Source organism: Heptranchias perlo, chromosome 15 (assembly GCF_035084215.1).
Source record: "Heptranchias perlo isolate sHepPer1 chromosome 15, sHepPer1.hap1, whole genome shotgun sequence".
Classification (NCBI taxonomy): domain Eukaryota; kingdom Metazoa; phylum Chordata; class Chondrichthyes; order Hexanchiformes; family Hexanchidae; genus Heptranchias; species Heptranchias perlo.
The window spans coordinates 7,154,048-7,171,745 of NC_090339.1; the positions used below are offsets into that span (position 1 = coordinate 7,154,048).

The 17,698-nt window shown below is 45.6% G+C and overlaps 1 protein-coding gene across 1 annotated transcript in view; it reads right to left on the minus strand.

Annotated features, from left to right (window-relative positions):
* LOC137332674 (sodium- and chloride-dependent neutral and basic amino acid transporter B(0+)-like) overlaps nucleotides 1-17,698 on the minus strand; it is a 53,515-nt gene that overhangs the window by 23,592 nt on the left and 12,225 nt on the right. The window contains exons 6-8 of the mRNA XM_067996619.1: nucleotides 14,596-14,734; nucleotides 12,603-12,735; nucleotides 5,389-5,529 (exon numbers count right to left, since the gene is read on the minus strand). Of these exons, the coding sequence (XP_067852720.1) occupies nucleotides 5,389-5,529; nucleotides 12,603-12,735; nucleotides 14,596-14,734 (413 nt within the window). The remainder of the gene's footprint in view (nucleotides 1-5,388; nucleotides 5,530-12,602; nucleotides 12,736-14,595; nucleotides 14,735-17,698) is intronic.

The window sequence follows — 17,698 nt, forward strand, 5'->3', positions numbered from 1 at the left end:
CCGCTTGAGGAGGCCCCATCCACATCTGCCACCCACATGGAGGAGGAGGAGGAACTCATAGGCAGAGCAGCAGCTCACCTGGCTGCTCATGAGGCCAGGGAGTCACTGATATGTGAACAGTTCTCCAAACATCAGAATGTGTGAACAGTCCAGTCCTCAGACCACCTGGAAAGAGCAACACCTACACCAGGTCGCCCACCCCTCCCTGCACAAAACAGTCCTGCAACTACACATACACCCACTGTAGAGTGATCCAATGAGTGGCATCAAGTGCCGCCATTGATGGTGATCCTCATGAAAGGGCCCTATCACAAAAGCCAGTCAAGAATGGGCAGGACGTGGCAGCAGTGGTAACAATCATATGTGACTTTAACAAAAACTAAACATAAATGAAAAACATGGCAGTGTGTCAAACACCCTTGTGCATCCCCTTCGTGTTTACAAAACTTTCACCTTTCTCTTCCGACTACTTCTACGTGGTGCATCCCCTGTGGCTGCAGCAGAGGTAGTGGCAGGTTGCTCATGTTCATGCCCTGACTGCTTAGATGCTTTGGGCCTACGCCTTCTGGGTTCTGGAGCCCGTGAGGGCCCCGTCAATGACTGCTCCACCTGCACCTGTGCAGGGGCAGACTCGGCCACCTGGAGAGGTGGCAACATTGCGGGTACTGGTTGAGGGGGGGACAACGGGTGAGACATGGGAGCGCTTTGAGTGGCATCCCCACTTCCAACTCCCCTTTCGCCATCATCCCTCCCCTGGCCCAGGGCCACATCACTCCTACCACTCTGTTGAACAACAGTTTGGCGGACATGTGTGAAGCCTTGTAAGCCCAGTGCCAGAGTATCTGCCTGCCTGTTTAAGGCGGCAGAATGTTATTCAGCCTGAGTCCAAACGGCCGTTGTCAGGGCCTGAATGGACTCATTTGTGAGCCGTGCTTGAAGCTCAATGGAGCTTCTCTCCATCACAGACATTCCCGCACTTACCTGTGACAGTATCTTAGAGAGTTGCTCATGTCCCTGTGACATAATCTCAGAAATTTCCTCACGTCTCTGTGACAGTATCTCAGAGATTCCCTCACGTCCCTGTGACACTGTCTCAGAGATTCCCTCACGTCCCTGTGACAGTATCTCAGAGATTCCCTCACGTCCCTGTGACATTTTCTCAGAGATTCCCTCACGTCTCTGTGACACTGTCTCAGAGATTCCCTCACGTCCCTGTGACAGTATCTCACAGATTCCCTCACGACCCTGTGACATTTTCGGAGAGGTTCCCTCACGTCCCTGTGACAGTATCTCACAGATTCCCTCACGTCTCTGTGACACTTTCGGAGAGGTTCCCTCACATCCTTGTGACACTATCTCAGAGGTTCCCTCTTGTCCCTGTGCATCCATTCCACTGATGCAAGAGTTGGACTCCTCCATCCTCTGCACTATTGTGGAGATTGCGCATTTTACCTGTTCCAGCACCTCGCAACTGTGCTGCTGCCCCTTGATCATTCTCCTTTTAAAGGATGGCCCCCAAGGTTCTGCATTTGTGTCCAGCTGAGCAGACCCTGGAGAGGAATGCTCCCACCGACAGACTCTCCGCAGCTGTGACTCTCTGTCTGCTCGTGCTCACATGTGTTTGGTAACTCACCAGATGCCAACCCAACTAACTGAGGACTAGGACCCACCGAGGTGTGAGTATCTGTGCTGGTGGATGGCTCGCTAAGATGTGACGGTGCACGCCCAGAGACTGGCAGGTCCTCTGAGGAATCGCCTTTGCCGTCACAGCGGTCGCTGAAGGCCCTGTAAAAGAACAAAAGGCAATACTAAGCATCATCACTGATGTGTCATGTTGCGATGAGCATGCTGAGGTGCTGAAGATGGCAAGGCATGTTACCATCAATTCATATTGTGTGTGCTGAATGTTAAAGTTGTGTCACCAGACGTTTGTTGGGCGCCAGTCTCGGTGTCCCCGACGGACAGGCGCTCGAGGGTTCGGCTAAGCTCCAGCGCCTCCTGCTCCATGTCTGTAAGGACGATGATTTGTTACAGCCCCCCCTCCGGTCCTCACCCTCTCCCGTGCATTTTGCGTTCTCTTCTCCTAGAAGGGGAGAAAGAACAGACTTGTGAGTGAATGATCGTGAAGTGGCCAACCGATGAATGCATTGGTTTGGGTGAGGCTGACTGTGAAAGAGATGCATCAGAGGGTGAGTATGAGATAGAGCCATGACATTGGATGAGGACTGGGTTGAGTGGTAGTGGTGGAGTGACTAACAGGGAGGTGAGGAAGTGCAGGTAAGTTGAGAATGATCCTTAAGTGGTTATGGGGAGTGATGTGATAGAGTAGTGTTGGCAGTGCAGAATGAGTTGGGGGGTGGGGGCAGTGATGTGGAAGACGGAATGTAGGAGAATCAATAAGTGTCCTCACTTTGGCTGACCTAGTTAGGTCATTGAAGCGCTTCCTGCACTGGACCCAGGTGCGGGAGATGTTGCTCCTGCTCGAGCCAGGCCTTCTTGGAGGCAGAGGCAGACCACTTCCTCCCATCCACCAGGTAAAACAGATCCATCCTCCTTCTCACCCCATCCAGTAGCACCTGGTGGAGGCATCATTGAATTTTGGAGCAGCCTTGCCCCTGTGCCATTTTGGTGTGTGGGTATTTGCTCCAGGAAAAGCCATTAGAGGACTGCACCTTTAAATAGAACTCCTCCAGCTGACAGCCTCTGATGCGTGTATGCAGTCCGCCCACTGTGCAGTTTTCGGACGGCAAACCCGGAAGCCACAGTAAGTGTCACCAATTGAATCGCGATTGCATGGGGAGCGGACATTTTTTATTGGGCCTGTTACCCAAGGGCCCATTCACCACCCCTCCCCCCACCCCCCCCGCTGCCATCCAGCCTTCACTCTAATATCGGGGCCCCAGTGGCTCCATTCTTTTATTGAAAGCAGCAACAAAGAAAAGCTTTTCACCACAATATAAAGGCCCAGATCTAAAGGGCAACAAAATCCCATTAAAATTAAGAATCATTCTTAATATCAATAAATATCTTGCCATCATTTTGATTGTCTGTTTAAATATTACTATGTAAAAATCAAATGACCCAAACACATGGGCATGATTTTAAAAGGGCAGCAGGATGGCAGCGGCGGTGGGGGGGGGGGGGGGGGGTTTGAACGGGCGCCCGGATAACCCGAATAATAAAAGATTACTGTTCCAATGCGATCGCAACTCAATTGGTGGCCATTAACCTTGTTTCCGGGTTTGGGGTCCAAAAGCTGCGCAGCGGGTGGACTGCGCACCCACATGACCTGCTGTCAGCTGGAGCGCCTGGATTTAAAGGGCCATTGCTCCAATGGATTTTGCTGATTCAAGGAGCAAGAAGACCCAATGGAGCAGCACAGGGGCAAGGCAGCTCCAAGATTCAGCCATGCCTCACTTGAGGTACTGCTGGCTGGGGTGAGGAGGAGGAGGGAACTATTTTACCCGGCCGACAGGAAGAAACGCCCTGCCTCTGCCACCAAGGAGGCCTGGATCGAGGTGGCAAAGGAGACAGCAGGAGCAACATATCCCGCATTTGTGTCCAGTGCAGGAAGCGTTTCAATGTCCTAACTAGGTCAGCAAAAGTGAATACACTTACTGATTCTCCTGCATTCCCCGCCATCCCCCACCCCCCCCCCCACATCATTCTGCACTGCCAAGACTACTCCATCACATCACTCCTCACACCCACTTAAGGCTCATCCTCAATTTACCTTCACTTCCTCAGCACTTCCTCACCTCCCCATTTGTGACCCTACCACTACCAGTCACCCCAATCCTGATCCAATGTGATGTCTCTGTCTGATACTCACCCTCTGATGCATCTCTTTCACTGTCAGACTCACCCAAAGCAATGCATTCATCGGCTGACCACTTCACCCTCACTCACTCACACATCTGTACTTTCTCCTGTGAAATAATTTGGAGACAAGGGGTACCTACTTTTAAGAATCATTTGAAGACCTTTTACAACAAACTTTTAATATTTAAATAATCATTTGAAAATAATTTGCAGCAAATGAAATGCTGAAAACACCAGTCAGCCAAAACCTGGATAATTGATTTCATCAAGGGGACATACCTTTGACAAGTAGTTGATAAACCCTACACAATGGGACACAAATAAGCACATGATGAAGTCAGCAGGTATGGTCAAGAGGGCCGACCTGAGAGCATTCCTTGCTAACCCTACACAATGGGACACAGATAAACAAAAAACTGAAAACAGCGGCTGGCTCAAGGGCACCTACCTTTAACCAGTACTTGAAATAACTCTTTACAATGAATATAGGTATGGAGGTGCTCGTATTGCTACGTGGGTGCAATCGATTGCACCCTGTACCTGTGGGAAGCCAGCCACAGAGTGGAAACCCACTGCCCTCTCCGTCTGGCTAAGGTCATCCATGGGGAAGTTGATGTATTGCGAGGCCCTGCGAAACAAACCATCGGTGACCTGTCTTATGCACTTGTGGGCAGGCGACTAAGAGACCCCGGTGATGTTACTGGTGGTGCCCTGGAATTATCCAGTGGCGAAAAAGTTGAGGGCAGTGGTCACTTTAACTGCGACAGGTAATGAGATGCCGCCAGGTCCAGCTGGCAGCAGCTCGGCATGAAGAAGGCTGCAGATGCCTGCGACCACCTGGTGACTCACTCTCAGCCTCCATCGGCACTGCTCCTCAGAGAGGTCCAGGAAGCTCAGCCTCGGTCTGTAGACCTTCTGACGAAGGTAGTGCCTCCTGCGATGTCGATCCCTCTGTTGTTCCCCTCGCTGTTCTTTTGCAGGTGCCTGTAGCGCACCACTGTGTTGTGGAGCTCCAAGTGGCGGAAGTGCATGCCGTGCCAGTTCCATTCTATTGCTTCCCATCCCATCCCATTCCTTCACATTCTATCCCTCCCATCTCATCATATCCCATCCCATTGCATCCTATCCCTTCCCATCACATTCTATCCTTTCCCCTCCAATTCCATCCCATCCCATCTGATCCAGTTCCATCGGATCTTTTTTCTTCCCATCCCACCCCAATGTATCCTATTGCTTCCCATCCCATCCCACCCTCCTCCTTCCCATTCTATCCCTCCCATCTCATCACATTCCATTCCTTCCCATCTCCTAACATCAGAACGTCAAAATCATCAACTAATTCTTTAGAATTGATCATAGGGTCGTAATGAAAACTTTGTCTGATTTTACAGAAGCAAAATGCAACAACAGAAATTAATTTTCCCACATTTGAACAAGAACTCAAAAGCAACACTCAGCTCTTAAAATGAATATCTTAAACACGCAGAAAAAGAATTCAAGTGAAACATGAAACAGTTTGAGTGAAAAACACATCATAAATTCTATGGATTATCTCGATGTGTTTACCTCAGCATCAGCCAGTTTTGAGAAGTCTGACTGGCTTCCAATGTAATATTCAATTCCTTTATAGGCTCCCTCCAGGGAAACACCTCGGATCAGAAGTATGGTCAGAACCACATAAGGGAATGTCGCAGTGAAATAAACCACCTGACCATGGAGACAAAGAAAATGAACAGCAGTGGGTATTATTTAAAGTGATGATCAATGAAGTTCAGGAAAAGTATATTCCTCTAAAAAGCAAGAACAAACTGACCAATAATGAAACACCATGGATGAATAAAGAGATAAGGGTGAAATTGAAATTAAACAACAACAATAACTGGTCATAGCCCGGCATATTCCTCACTCTACCATTACCAACAAGCCAGGCGATCAACCCTGGTTCAATGAGGAGTGTAGAAGAGCATGCCAGGAGCAGCACCAGGTGTACATAAAAATGAGGTTCCAACCTGGTGAGGCTACAACACAGGACTACATGCATGCTAAACAGCAGAAGCAACATGCTATAGACAGAGCTAAGCGATTCCACAAAAAACGGGTCAGATCAAAGCTCTGCAGTCCTGCCACATCCAGTCGTGAATGGTGGTTGACAATTAAACAACTAACAGGAGGAGGAGGAGGCTCTGCAAACATCCCCATCCTCAATGATGGCAGAGTTCAGCACATGAGTGCAAAAGACAAGGCTGAAGCGTTTGCAACCATCTTCAGCCATAAATGCCGAGTGGATGATCCATCTCAGCCTCCTCCCGATATCCCCACCATCACAGAGGCAAGTCTTCAGCCAAGTCGATTCACTCCACCCGATATCAAGAAATGGCTGAGTGCACTGGATACAGCAAAGGCGATGGGCCCCGACAACATCCCGGCTGTAGTGCTGAAGTCTTGTGCTCCAGAACTAGCTGCGCCTCTAGCCAAACTGTTCCAGTACAGCTACAACATTGGCATCTACCCGACAATATAAAAAAGTGCCCAGGTATGTCCTGTCCACAAAAAGCAGGACAAATCCAATCCGGCCAATTACCACCCCATCAGTCTACTCCCAATCATCAGCAAAGTGATGGAAGGTGTCGTCGACAGTGCTATCAAGCGGCACTTACTCACCAATAACCTGCTCACCGATGCTCAGTTTGGGTTCCACCAGGACCACTCGGCTCCAGATCTCATTACAGCCTTGGTCCAAACATGGACAAAAGAGCTGAATTCCAGAGGTGAGGTGAGAGTAACTGCCCTTGACAGCAAGGCAGCATTTGACCGAATGTGGCACCAAAGAGCCCAAGTAAAATTGAAGTCAATGGGAATCGGGGGTAAACTCTCCAGTGGCTGGGGTCATACTTAGCACAAATAAGATGGTAGTGGTTGTTGGAGGCCAATCATCTCAGCCACAGGAAATCACTGCAGGAGTTCCTCAGGGAAATGTCCTCGACCCAACCATCTTCATCTGCTTCATCAATGACCTTCCCTCCATCATAAGGTCAGAAATGGGGATGTTCGCTGATGATTGCACAGTGTTCAGTTCCATTCGCAAACCCTCAGATAATGAAGCAGTCCATGCCTGCATGCAGCAAGACCTGGACAACATCCAGGCTTGGGCTGATAACTGGCAAGTAACATTCGTGCCAGACAAGTGCCAGGCCATGACCATCTCCAAAAAGGGAGAGTCTAACTGCCTCCCCTTGACATTCAATGGCATTACCATCGCCAAATCCCCCACCATCAACATCCTGGGTGTCACCATTGCCCAGAAACTTAACTGGATCAGCCACATAAATACTGTGGCTGCAAGAGCAGGTCAGAGGCTGGGTATTCTGTGGGAAGTGACTCACCTCCTGACTCGCTAAAGTCTTTCCACCATCTACAAGACACAAGTCAGAAGTGTGATGGAATATTCTCCACTTGCCTGGATGAGTGCAGCTCCAACAACACTCAAGAAGCTCAACACCATCCAGGACAAAGCAGCCCACTTGATTGGCACTCCATCCACCACCTTAAATAGTGACTCCCTTCACCGGCGGTGCACCGTGGCTGCAGTGTGTACCATCCACAGGATGCACTGCAGCAACTCGCCAAGGCTTCTTCGACAGCATCTCGCAAACCCACGACCTCTACCACCTACAAGCACAAGAGCAGCAGGCACATGGGAACACCGACACCTGCACGTTCCCCTCCAAGTCACACACCATCCCAAGTTTGAAATATATTGCCGTTCCTTCATCATCGTTGGGTGAAAATCCAGGAACTCCCCAACTAACAGCATTGTGGGAGAAACTTCACCACACGGACTGCAATGGTTCAAGAAGGCGGCTCACCACCACCTTCTCAAGGGGAATTAGGGATGGGCAATAAATGCTGGCCTTGCCAGCGATGCCCACATCCCATGAACGAATAAAAAAAAATAGTGCCTTTAACATACTAAAACATCCCAAGGCACTTCATAGGGCGTTATCAAACAAAATATGACACTGAGCCACATAGGGACATTTTAGGACAGGTGACCAAAAGCTAGGTCAAAGAGGTAGGTTTTAAGGAGCATCTTAAAGGAGGAGAGAGGTCGAGAGGCAGAGAGGTTTAGGGGGGAATTCCAGAGCTTAGGACCTCGGCATCTGAAGGCACAGCCACCAATGGTGGAGCGATTAAAATCGGGGATACGCAAGAGGAGAGAATTGGAGGAGCGCAGAGATCTCGGAGGGTTGTAGGGCTGGAGGAGGTCACAGAGATAGGGAGGAGCGAGGCCATGGAGGGATTTGAAAACAAGAATGATAATTTTAAAATCGAGGTGTTCCCGGAGTGGGAGCCAATGTAGTTTGCGAGCACTGGAGTAATGGGAGAACAGGACTTGGTGCGAGTTAGAATATGGGCAGCAGAGATTTAGATGAGCTCAAGTTTATGGAGGGTAGAAGATGGAAGGCCAGCCAGGAGAGTATTGGGATAGTCGAGACTAGAGGTAACATAGGCATGAATGAGGGGCAGCAGAGGAGCAGAAACAGGTGGTGTTACGGGGGTGAAAGTAGGCAGTCTTGGTGATGGAGCGGATATGTGGTTGGAAGCTCATCTCAGAGTCAAATAGGATGCCAAGGTTGCAAATGGTCTGGTTCAGCCTCAGACAGTGGCCAGGGAGAGGGTTGGTGTCGGTGGCTAGGGAACGGAATTTGCTGCGTGGACCAAAGACAATGGCTTCGGTCTTCCCAGTATTTAGTTGGAGGAAATATTTGCTCATCCACTACTGGATGTCGGAAAAGCAGTGTGACAAATGAGAGACAGTGGAGGGGTCGAGATAGGTGGTGGTGAGGTAGAGCTGGGTGTTGACAGCGTACATGTGGAATCTGACGTTATGATTTCAGATGATGTCGCCGAGTGACACCATGTAGATGAGACATAGGAGGGGGCCAAGGATAGATCCTTGGGGGACTCCAGGGATAACGGTGCGGGAGCGGGAATGGAAGCCATTGCAGGTGATTGGCTACAACTGGATAGATAAGAATGGAACAGAGCGAGCACAGTCCAACCCAGCTGGACGACAGAGGAGAGGCACTGGAAGAGGGTGGTGTGATGAACCGTGTCAAAGGCTGCAGACAGGTCGAGAAGGATGAGGAGGGATAGTTTACCACAGTCACAGTCACACAGGATGTCATTTGTGACTTTGATAAGGGTCGTTTCAGTACTGTCGCAGGAGCAGAAACCTGATTGGAGGGATTCAAACATGAAGTTGCGGGAAAGATGGGCACGGATTTGGGAGGCGACAACACGTTCATGGATTTTGGAGAGGAAAGAGAGGTTGGAGATGGAGCAGCAGTTTGAAATGACAGAAGGATCAAGTGTATGTTTTTTGAGGAGGCAGATTTGAAGGGCCAGGGGACAGTGCCTGAGCAGAGGGAACTGTTAACAATATCAACTAACATGGGGGCCAGGAAGGGAAGTTGGGTGGTCAGCAGTTTGGTCAGCATAGGGTTGAGGGAGCAGGAGGTGGGTCTCATGGTCAAGATGTGTTCGGAGAGGGCATGAGGGGAGATAGGAGAGAAACTAGAGAAAGATGCATGTTCAGGGCTAGGGCAGGGGGGATCATTCGGGGAAGTTTGGCTTTTTGGGCTGGGGAAGGGAGGAAAGCGACAGAGGCAGCAGAACAGATGGTCTCAATCTTAGTGACAAAGAAGTCCATGAGCTCCTCGCACTTCTTGTTGCAGGTGAGTGTGGAAGAGGCACGGGAGAGAGGATTAAGAAGATGGTTTGTAGTGGAGAAAGGCATACTCTTACATAGACAATAAAAGAGAGGATGACAATAGGAAATAGGAAGAGGTTAGGAAAGAAGTAAAAAAAAACAACTAGGAAAGCAGAAAGGAACTACGAGATTAAATTATCAAGGAATATAAAAAGAAATAGTAAAGTATTCTACAGACACATAAATAACAAAGAAATATCAAAATAGGAATAGGGCCACTAAGAGGTGCACAAGATAAACTCGCAGCGAAATGGCAGAAATATTGAACAATTACTTTGCCTCCTTATTTACCATGGAGACTAATAAGTTGGGTAGAACATTAGAAAAAGAGATCCAATAAGATATTAAAACATTTAAGATAGAAAGGGGGGAGATAATTGATAAACTAATCAAACTTAGGGAGGATAAAACCCCATGTCTGGATGGATTGCATCCACGAATGTTAAAACAAGTTGGGGAAGAGATAGCAGAGGCACTATTACATATATATAAAAAATCACCAGAAAAGGGAACAGAGCCAGAGGACTGGCGGACAGCTAATGTTATTCCTATATTTAAAAAGGGAGATAGAACAAGTCAAAGGAAATACAGACCATTTAATTTAACGTTGGTAGGAAAGATAATGGAATCTTTACTCAAAGGTGCAATAGAAAGACATCTAGAGAATGAAAATATAATAAAGAATAGTCAGCCCAGATTTCAGAAGGGAAAGTCATGCTTGACCAACATTCTTGAATTCTTTGAAGAAGTAACAGAAAGAGTAGACAAGGGTAATGTAGTAGATGTAATATATTTGGATTTTCAAAAGGCCTTTGATAAGGTACTGCATTGTAGACTCATGGCTAAGGTCAGAGCATGTGGAGTCAGGGGACAAGTAGCAGAATGGATAGCAAGCTGGCTACAAAACAGAAAACAGAGAGTGGGATTAAGGGTAGCCAGGCAAAAGGTGGGAAGTGGTGTCCCATAAGGGTCTGTGCTGCTATCACTATTGTTCACAATTTACATCAACGATTAGGATTCGGGAATTGCAAGTACAATTTCAAAATTTGGGGACGACACCAAATTGGGGGGTATAGTTAATTCAAAGGAAGAATGTATCAAAATGCAAGAGGGCATTATTAAAATTGCAGAATGGACGTGTAATTGGCAAATGAATTTCAATATAGAAGTTTACAACATGGAAACAGGCCCTTCGGCCCAACATGTCCATGTCGCCCAGTTTATACCACTAAGCTAGTCCCAATTGCATGCACTTGGCCCATATCCCTCTATACCCATCTTACCCATGTAACTGTCCAAATGCTTTTTAAAATACATTATAGATAAGTGTGAGTTGGTACATTTTGGTAGGAAGAATAAGGAGGCCAAACACTGCTTGGATAATAAGAGTCGAAATGGGATAGAGGAGCAAAGGGATCGAGGGGTACAGATACACAAATCACCAAAATTAGCGACGCAGGTTAATAAGGCCATAAAAAAGCAAACCAAGCACTGAGGTTCATTTCTGGAGGGATAGAATTGAAAAACAAAGAAGTTATGTTAAACTTGTACAGAACCTTGATTAGACCACACTTGGAGTACTGTGCACATTTCTGGTCTCCATATTATAGAAATCATATAGAGGCATTGATGAGGGTGCAAAAAAGATTCACAAGATGATACCAGAACTGAGACGATATCAGGATATCTTATCAGGAAAGATTGAACTGGCTGGGACTCTTTCTCTGGATAAGAGAAGGATGAGGGGTGACTTGATAGAGGTCTTTAAGATAACAAAATGGTTTGATAGGGTAGACAAAGAGAAAATGTTTCCACTTGGGGGTGAGTTCAAAACTAGAGGTCATGAATATAAAATAGTCACTAATAAATCCAATTGGGAATTCAGGAGAAAATTTTTCACCCAAAGAGTATTAAGAATGTGGAACTCACTACCACATTGAGTAGTTGAGACAAATAGCATAGATGATTTAAGGAGAAGCTAGTTAAGCACAGGAGGGTGAGAGGATTAGAAGGGTATCCTGATAGAGTTAGATGAAGTAAGGAGGAAGCAGGCTCATGTGGAGCATAAATGCCAGCATAGACCAGTTGGGCCGAATGGCCTGTTTCTGTTCTGTAGTTTCAATGTAACTCGATGTTAGATTTTCCTGTATTGTTGGTACAACATTTACAATATTGAATCCAATTGAATTGTAATCAAAGTAGAGAAATGAAGCAGAAGATGATTGGAGGAGTAATATCTATACGAAGGGTATATTTGACACTGAACCCCATATTGTAACTGAATTTACATAGCACAATATTTGCATTGGAAAGATTTGCATTGATATAGCACCTTCTATGACCTTAGGGCGTTCCAAAGTGCCACTGTTGTAATGTAGGAAACACTGCAGCCAATTTGCTCAAAGTAAGGTCACAAGCAGCAATGTGATAATGATCAGATAATCTGTTTCAGTAATGGTGGTTTAACAATGTTGGTTGAAGGGTAAATATTGGCCAAGACACTGGCGAGAACCCTACATTTATATCTCATATTCAGGGAAGTAACACATTTAAACAGCAGAATAGATCAGAGGGATGAATATATTTAACTCCTCACATTTACTCCTCAGGTTTCTTTCTCATTATCCAGACAAATCTCATTTCACAAATAAAACCATGACCCGAATCTGCTCAATCACTTAGCCAGCCCTGCCCAGCCTTCCAGAGCAATTGGAGATTCACCCAAAGTCCTGTAGCAGCAATTGAAACCCTTAGAATGAGGGGAACATTTCAGGGTTTGGGGGAATTGCTGCTGTTCTTTCACTCAGGAGAAAGATCTTCAGATCTCACTCAGGCCTGCAGTGCTCATGAATTCTGGATCTCACACTCCCCAAAGAGTCACTGTTAACATCACTTGTGAGATAAACCAGCCCACTTCACAAATGATCTTTCAATTCTAGTTTTATTGTTGCAGAAACCTGTACTTTGTCGCCAGAGTTTTAACTCTGTTCATCACCAATCGTTTTACCTTTCCTGAAGATTTGATTCCTTTAGATAGCGCTGTCCCAACTATCAGCCAGGTCAGAAGCAGACAGAGGGCTAAATACCAGACTATCTCCCCAGTCTCATCCATTGAACTTGTTTGGCGTAAAACCACTTTACTAAATAAAATGACAGCAGAAAACATCTTATTTGAGGATACAGTTCATTACAGACAGTCACTATTAGATACAATGCACAAGAGTATTTAGTCAAATATAAATGGATTTGAACAATATCTAAATCAAACAGAATCAGTTTAGCTTTTAGAAGTGAATTGGTACCAGGAATTGAGATTAAATTTGACATCCTTTTGATTTTTCTCTTTATTATTATTGATGTTTATAAATATAAAGCTTTGTTTAAACAGTGAGTGCTGATGCGATTCCCTGGAGAGCTGATTTGAAGAGTTCCTGACTGTGCTTCATTGACTGCCTTACAATGCACTGTTAAAACTACCTGGGTTAGTCACTGTATCTGCCAATCAATTCAGCTCATTCATATTGTTAAACATGGTACCTGCTCCCAGCCAGTTTCCCCCAATTCAGTTACCAGGTCTATGGGTTAAAAACAATACTGTAAGGAATATGGTAGTGGTGTTGGAGGCCAATCATCTCAGCTCCAGGATGTTGCTGCAGGAGTTCCTCAGGGCAGTGTCCTAGGCCCAACCATCTTCAGATGCTTCATCAATGACCTTCTCTCCATCATAAGGTCAGAAATGGGGATGTTCGCTGATGATTGCACAGTTCCATTCACAACACCCCAGGTAATGAAGCAGTCTGTGCCTGCATGCAGCAAGACCTGGACAACATCCAGGCTTTGGCTGATAAGAGGGAAGTAACATTTGCGTCAGACAAGTGCCAGGCAATGACCATCTCCAACAAGAGAGAGTCTAACCACCTCCCCTTGACATTCAACGGCATTACCATCGCCGAATCCCCCACCATCAACATCCTGCGGGTCACCATTGACCAGAAACTTAACTGGACCAGCCATATAAATACTGTGGCTACAAGAGCAGGTCAGAGGCTGGGTATTCTGTGGCGAGTGACTCACCTCCTGACTCCCCAAAGCCATCTACAAGCCACAAGTCAGAAGTTTGTTACAATACTCTCCACTTGCCTGAGTAAGTGCAGCTCTAACAACACTCACGAAGCTCGACACCATCCAGGACAAAGCAGCCCGCTTGATTGGCACTCCATCCACCACCCTAAACAAAGACTCCCTTCACCACCGGCGCACCATGACTGCAATGTGTACTATCTACAGGATGCATTGCAGCAACTCTCCAAGGCTTCGTTGACTATACCTCCCAAATCTGCGACCTCGACCACCTAGAAGGACAAGGGCAGCAGGCATATGGGAACAACACCACCTGCACGTTCCCCTCCAAGTCACACACCGTCCCGACTTGGAAATATATCGCCGTTCCTTCATCATTGCTGGGTCAAAATCCTGGAACTCCCTTCCTAACAGCACTGTTGGGAGAACCTTCACCATACGGACTGCAGTGGTTCAAGAAGGCGGCTCACCACCACCTTCTCAAGGGCAATTAGGGATGGGCAATAAATGCTGGCCTTGCCAGCGATGCCAACATCCCATGAATGAATAAAAAAAAATTAAAAACACAGAGAAAGGGATATCATTCATAGATATTTTAACCATTTAATTTTTAGGAGTTCTCGTGATGAATTTCTTCCTTGAATAACAAGAAAATAAAAAATGCTCAATAAAGATTTCACTGTATAAATATTGTTAAAGTAAACCGACAGTGTTAGAAACCAGGGAGCTGTTAACTAATGAAAGAGCCCCTGTTGTGACGTTATTTTATAACAGGCCTATGATGTAAATATAACCTCTATCTAAATCAAACAACTTTTCAGTCATTAAACAGGACATTCACTCAACTAACCTTCCCAAGAGGAAGCTACTGGTACAGCTGTGCAGGTTATAGGTGCAGCTATCTGTAGTAATTTACTTACTCCCAGTATTGCTCACTTGGACCCTGGTGAGGAACGTAGATTTCTGATCCATTTGTGCAAGTTTCATTGTTTTCCTGCAGCCATGTTGTATTAACTATTTCAAAATATCCGTCATCCAGAGTGAGATTGCAGAGTGGATCTAGAAAATGTGGAATGTGTTTAGAAATATATTTTATCGGGAACGATGCTGTCATTTCTTGTCATACAATCAGGGCCACTGTTTTACTCTGACTGAATCAGTCCAGTCCCTTTCATCACATGGGTGAGGCTGCAGATGGGTCAGAACACAGAGGTACAGTCTGTACACTCCACTCACAGCACAGTCCAGCTCTGGTGGTCACTCTGGTTGTAATGGTAGATTTCATTTGACAGATTCTGTAATACTACAAATCACAAGACTAGATTAAGGCTTTAAAGTATAAACAGTTCCTTCAATGAATCGTGATTATCACAGAAGGACTCAGGATATGAAAACCTATGTTAACCAAAGGTATTAAGGGATATGGGGCCAAGGCGGGTATATGGAGTTACGTCACAGATCAGCTGCGATCTCATTGAATGGCGGAACAGGCTCGAGGGGCTGAAAGGCCTACTCCTGTTTCACCATTTCTATGTTTACCGAGGTAAAACACATGACCCTGTGGTAACAAATGGCCCCTTGGTAACACATGACCCCAGGGTAACACATGACCCCTTGGTAACACATGACCCCAGGGTAACACATGACCCCAGGGTAACACATGACCCCAGGGTAACACATGACCCCAGGGTAACACATGACCCCAGGGTAACACAGGTCTCTGCAGATCCTTGATTCTGCTGAGGCAACATTTCATTCCCTGAATGAGCAAATGTTGACTGCCATCACTCCTTCCCCTCCTCTGATCCCCCTGTCTCTCCTCCCCTCACCCATCTCTGCCCCTCTCTCCCCCACTCTTCCTATCTTCCCATTCCTCCATCTCTCCCCCTCATCTCCCTTCCACACCCTCCCACAGCCCCAGTCTGTATAATAAGGTCAGACATCACCTACAGTCCCAGTCTGTAGAATAAGGTCAGACATCACCCACAGTCCCAGTCTGTATAATAAGGTCAGACATCATCCACAGTCCCAGTCTGTATAATAAGGTCAGACATCACCCACAGTCCCAGTCTGTATAATAAGGTCAGACATCATCCATGGTTATGACTATTTCAGCATTTCAGGAGAGAGACAGACTATGTTTGGAAAGGGGAAAGAAATGGGGAGAACACCTATTGGGGGAGTGAGAGCTGGAGATCATCGTGCAGGTAGAAAGCAGAGATTTGGAATAAGCTGTTGTTTGGGGAGGGAACCTGATGAGGGAAGACGACTTTGTTGAAAGGATCACTTCTGGGTATTTAGATCATCTGAAAATAATATAATTGCAACTCTCAGAATGAAGCAAATCTTTTGTAAATAACTTTCAAACTGTAGAGGTATGACATGGTGGCCATTACTGAGACATGGCTGCAAGCTGGTCATGATTGGGAGTTAAATATTCCAGGTTATAAGGTCTTTAGAAAGGATAGGGAAGCTGGAAGAGGAGGAGGGGTAGCCTTATTGATTCACGATACTATTATAACATTAGTAAGAAAGGATGTAGGTAAGGGAAAACAATCAGCTTTCTATAGTTAGAATTGAGGAATAAGAGAGGATTTAAAACTATAATAGAAGTTGTCTACAGGCCTCCTGATAGCAGCAATGAAGTGGCAGAATGTAATAATTCAGAGATTACAGAGGCTTGTAGCGAAAGCAGAGTTATTTTAATGGGAGATTTTAATTTTCATGTTGATATGGAAGAGCTGAGTAGCTCAAGTCAGAAAGGTGGTGAATTTCTTGAGTGCATTGAAGATAGTTTTCTAGAGCAATGTGTTCTAGAACCAACAAGAGGACCGACCATACAAGGTTTACTAATGAATAATGACCCAGACTTAGTCAATAATCTAACAATAAGGGAACATTTATCTAACAGTGATCAAAATATGATCGAATTCAATGTTAGGTTTGAAAAGGAGAAACATAACACAGTTACTAAGATTCTAGATTTTGGTGAGGCTGACTTTAATGGGGAGAGACGGAGACTAATGACAGCAATCTGGCCAAAACTGTTATCGGGTAAAACTACAGATTAACAGTGGGAGGTGTTCAAAAACAAATTTAGCTTAATACAGGACCAGTATCTACCCCGAAGGGACAAGAGCTCTACTTACCAAATAAAACAGCCATGGTTGACAAAAGAGGTGAGAGATAACATAAAACCAAAAGAAAGATCATATAAAAGTGCAAAGAATAGTGTAGATCCAGGGGAAGGGGAGAGATATCAGGAATAGCAAAGGAAGACAAAAAGGATAGTGAGAGCTGCAGGAAGGGAATACGAAAAGAAACTTGCGAGGGATATCAAGATTTACACAAAATGTTTTTACAATTATTTTGGAAGAAAAAGGGTAGTCAAAGGTAATGTGGGCTCTTTAAAAACAGATGCAGGTAATATTGTAAATGAAAATAAGGAAATGGCAGACTTGTTGAATAATTAATTTGTGTCAGTCTTCACAGTAGAGGAAGAGGATAATATACCTGGAATGTATAATTAAGGACAAAGTGACTGAGCACTTAGAGAAATTTGAGCTGATTAGAGAGAGCCATCATGGATTTGTAAAGTGTAGGCCATGTCTAATGAACCTAATTGAATTTTTTGAGGAAGTAACTAAAGTAGTTGACAGGGGATTGCCTGTGGATGTGGTTTATATGGTCTTCCAGAAGGCATTCGGTAAGGTTCCACATAAGAGACTGTTAGCTAAAATTAAAGCTCATGGAATTGAAGGCAATTTATGAACCTGGTAAGGAGATTGGTTAGATAGTGGAAGACAGAGAATAGGAATCATGGGCATGTACATGAATTGGAAGGAAATGACTCGTGTGTCCCACAACGATCTGTGCTGGGGCCTCAACTATTCACTATATTAATTAATGACTTAAATAACACAATAGTGCGTCATATATCCAAGTTTGCAGATGACATAAAGACAAGTGGTACAGTAAGTGGTGTAGACAGGAGCATAAAATTACAAAGAGACATTGATAGAT